The sequence below is a fragment of the Corvus brachyrhynchos genome, unplaced genomic scaffold, assembly GCF_000691975.1.
Source record: "Corvus brachyrhynchos isolate BGI_N302 unplaced genomic scaffold, ASM69197v1 scaffold5, whole genome shotgun sequence".
NCBI lineage: Eukaryota > Metazoa > Chordata > Aves > Passeriformes > Corvidae > Corvus > Corvus brachyrhynchos.
In genome coordinates this window covers 4,686,604-4,690,801 of record NW_008238321.1, presented here as the reverse complement: position 1 = coordinate 4,690,801, position 4,198 = coordinate 4,686,604, and the positions used below count along the sequence as shown (strand labels likewise).

Below are 4,198 nucleotides of genomic sequence, written 5' to 3'. Positions count from 1 at the left end.
AGGGAAAGAACAAGTAAGAAAAACTGAAGCCCCCAAAAGACTACAATTACAAGGCAGGGTAACGTCAGCCAGCCAGAGGCAATGACAAGAGCAACAAAATACATAGTCCAGGGCAGAGTTTTCCTGTCAGCTCTGTCCTCACTCCTTTCTGAACACTTAATTCCAAGATCCTGCCTTTCAGTTCAAGCCTTCAGCATCAGCCGAAAGTTACCTTCTCAGATACAAGACAAAGAATACCCAAAACACTTTAAGAAGGAGAAACTGAACTCTGAGTTCTTGAGATAGATCTATTTCATTTGTGATCCAAAAAAACCTCACACCTACCTACAGAAGGCACACAGGGAGATAAACTCAGTGATGTAAGGAAAAATATTCTCTGCCTCAGCACCGTAACTGAGCTCACTCTGAACTACCTGTTCAGACCTGTGACTTCATTCATGAGAGGAAACCCCACTCTGCCCTCCTTTAGCATCCCCCAAATCAATTTCTGCTCTGAGTATCCCAGCAACAGACAAATCCTATTATCAATGCCTCTGTGCAACTGACACAGAGCAACTGGGGAACATCTGCCTGTACCAAACTTCAGACTACAAACACCTGCACAAACCCTCTGTGAGGCCCAGGGAGGCTGCAGGGGTGGGGGGAAGAACCAGCTCCAACTCTCCAGGGCCAGCAAATGACAAGCTGTGTGAACACCCAGATGTGTTTACTCCAGCCCTTACCTGCTGGCCTCTGCCATGGGTTTCTCAGAGTAGGAAGTTTTTCCCAATAACAGCCAGCAATTACAGCCATTCCCTAGAGGCAGCAAGCTGCTGCTAATTTGGGAAAGTAGGGAAACAGGTTACAGGAAACACATGACTACACAAAGAATCAAATTCACAGCTTTAGGAACACTACGTAGAACACCTCAGAAACACTATACTTGAAACTCTTCTGGAAGGTGATGAAAGAGATTAATCACCTAAATACTGTGCATGGATTTAGAACCTGGGACCAGTAACAGAAAAATCTGCCTACCCAACCTATTGAGGAAAAACATGGCCCAATGCCTTGCTCCATCACTTCACCCAGGAGAGAAATCATTGCAGCTGGCATCAAGAGAGGTTTTAAAGCCAGAAAAAATCTTCACAGTCAAGTCTGTCCTACAAAGAAAGGGTCAAAAACTTTTGACACTTCTGCTTACTTTGGAACTACTGTAGCAGCTGGAGGCAGTATAACCATCCAATTAGGCTACTTTACTGGGACAGTGAGCAAGCACTTTCATCCCTCTTGCTCATCACTATATACTGCCCATCCTAGTCAAACTGAAGGAGCATAGCTTCCTTGGCAGGTGAGGGGATCCCAGTGTCCCATTTAGTCCCAGCCAGCAATTAAGCACCATGCAGCCACTCACTCCCCCTGCCCCACTGGGATGGGGAGGAGAACTGGGGAAAAAAGTAAAAAACTCATGGGTTGAGGTAAGAACAGTTTAATAATTGAAACAAAGTAAAACGTACTACTACTACTACTGGTAATAATAACAGTCATAAAATAAAATTAAAAAGAAACTCCAAAGAAACTAGTGATGCCCAATACAGCTCCTCCCCACCCACTGACCAATGTCCAGCCTGTCCCCCATCAGTGACTAGTCCCTTCCAGCCAACTGCCCCCAGTTGATACTGGAATGACGCTCTGTGGTGGGGAATACTCCTTTGGCCAGCTCTGGTCAGCTGTCCTGACCCAGCTCCTTGAATGCCTCCTCACAGGCAGAGTCTGAGACACCAAACAGTCCTTGACTGAGGGAAGCACTGTGCAGCAACAACCAAAACATCCGCTGTTATCAGCATTACTCCCATCCTGAATCCAAAACAGCTACTGGGAAGAAAACCAATTCTATCCCAGCCAAAACCAGGACAGAGACATCCTCAGCAAGGTACGTTATCCCCACGTCATTCCCAGCTCCTCCTGGCACCACTCATGACTGCAAACCAACCCCTCTGCACAGCACCACAGTTGTGCATTACTGAGACGAGACATAATTTTGGCTGGAAGGACAGAGAGTGCCGGAGATGCCAACACTCCTGGTTTCTATCCCAGTTCTGAGTTTTCCTTCCAAGTCTTGGCTAAGCCACTGAGCCCCTGTGTACTGCTGGCATCAAATCCATGCTTATGGAGTGCTTTTGAGATATGCCAGAAGTGTCAAATACTATTGTTTACATTTGGAGCCAGGAACAGCACACTGGGCCAGTCTGCTGGCACCACTCAACTCCAGTTTTTCAGGAACTGATGTGGAATATCAAGTACTATTCAATGACCTGGGAGAATGGCACCTGAGAACAGGAAACAAAGTTTTTTGAAGCACTGCAATACCAACATTATTCCCTAAACACAACTCAGTCAGAGGAGAAGCTTTTCTAGGTCACGCAGTTCAGTCACAGCCTAATCACCAATTGTTCATCCCCGAGGCTGAGAGGTGCTCACCTTTTGTACCAATCCACAGCTGGTCTTGCTCGAGTTTGAAGGTCAATCTGACTTTCCCCCCTGACTTGTTGTACATGCCAGACAGCGGCACCGTGGGCAGACGCTCCTGCAACGAGACACAATCAGTCACGGGCAGGGGCTGGGACAGAAAAGCTACATTCTCTCAACTTTTTAAGCATGAGGACCATCCATCTTTCCAGCTTTCTGCTAAGACAGCAAAGAATGACTGAATCAGCAGGGAAAGGTCTCAAATCACAAAGAAGTCTCTTTTCTGATTCTGAGTGTCTCAAGACCTTATTCACGCACCTGCACACCTTTGACAGAAGGCATCACATCGTCAGGTTTTCCTTTATCCAATACTTTTCTGTGTTGCTACAATATAAAAAGAGAATTAAATTCACAGAAACATTACAAAGCTTTGCAATGTACTTCCAGCTGCTCCCCCGACTACATCCCAATGGCACTGAGAGACAGCTGAGGGCTGTTCACAGGCATCTGTCCCATGGGCATCAGTTCTTTTCAAACTTATTGTGCACTTTCTAATATACTCTCAAGAAATTACCAAAAAGAACAGAACTCCAATATAATGCCAAGGGTATCAGCCTTCTCAAATACACACACACATAAATACATGTCTATAAAAACCGAATTGTTACATCCAGTGAACGGCAGAAGCCCTCTGTGACTGGCAGTGCAACCCAGCACCAAACCAGAACGGATTAGAGCAGTGGTAACTTTTAAATTCACACTCACAGCTTGTACCTGGCTGAGCATCTTTAAGAAATGATGGGACTGACACTGAGTGTGAACTGCAATAAATCACAGAAAACCAACAGCATGCTTCATAGAGGCACTACTTAATTTTAACCAAATTTATTTTGAGAAAGGCACAGGGCTGGTAATACTTTGAGCTGGCAATCCTTCACCAGCCACACTGCAGCACCACCAAACCAGCCTCACTGCACTGTGCTCCAAAATGTGAGAGGAGAATTAAACACCCACATTCCCATCAGGGCTGGGACAGCTGAGGGAACTGCTCTCTTGGTGTTCATTTTAAGCAGTTTTTGGAGATCAAATTCTTTTGTGCCAATAAAAATTAGTTATGTTTTAGACAAAGTTAATTTGGACTGTGTTTGCACTAACATCCATCAAACACTTCCATTTCTTAGCCAAAATGCTCGGCTGTGCCTGGCACCACAAGCAAGTCTTGCAAAGCCCCAGTCCCTGCTGGACTAAACAGTTCTCTGCAGGAGAACCACGTAAATCCTACCGCTCCCCCATGCCAGCAATTATTGAGACATTAATAACCTTTTGTCTGCAAAGTGGCTCCTTTTTGTTTTCCTCAGCTTTGACCTCCTGTTGAGCAGCTTCTTTGGGTGTATTTACTGCTAGCACATCGTTGATGGTAGAGCCCACAACCATTATTTTCGCTCCATTTGTTACTTTGATTTCCCGCAACGTTTTCTCCTCTGGCAGAAGTCCCTTGAACATAACTTTCTGCATGGCCGGCGGGAGGCCTAGAGACAAGCACAGCGATTAGGAGCCCGCGGCAGCGGCGAGGGAGGCGCGAAGGAGGCGCGGGGAAGGCGGCGGCGGTCCCGACAGACCTGTGAGCGAGTGGATCTTCTGCTTCAGCTCGGCTCCCGTGCTGTCCAGGCAGAACTTCACGTCGTACTTGTTCTTGTTCCAGATCACCTTCAGCTCCACCAGCTCCCTCCCGCTGCCCTCGTCGCCGCCG

General features: G+C 46.7%; 1 protein-coding gene across 1 annotated transcript in view; it reads right to left on the bottom strand.

Moving 5' to 3' along the window:
* Positions 1-4,197, bottom strand: part of UBFD1 (ubiquitin family domain containing 1) — a gene marked incomplete at its 5' end in the record, with an annotated part of 10,702 nt that extends 6,505 nt beyond the window's left edge. The window contains 4 exons of the mRNA XM_017734259.1: positions 2,461-2,566; positions 2,767-2,832; positions 3,769-3,977; positions 4,068-4,197. Of these exons, the coding sequence (XP_017589748.1) occupies positions 2,461-2,566; positions 2,767-2,832; positions 3,769-3,977; positions 4,068-4,197 (511 nt within the window). The remainder of the gene's footprint in view (positions 1-2,460; positions 2,567-2,766; positions 2,833-3,768; positions 3,978-4,067) is intronic.
* Position 4,198: the final 1 nt, after the last annotated feature.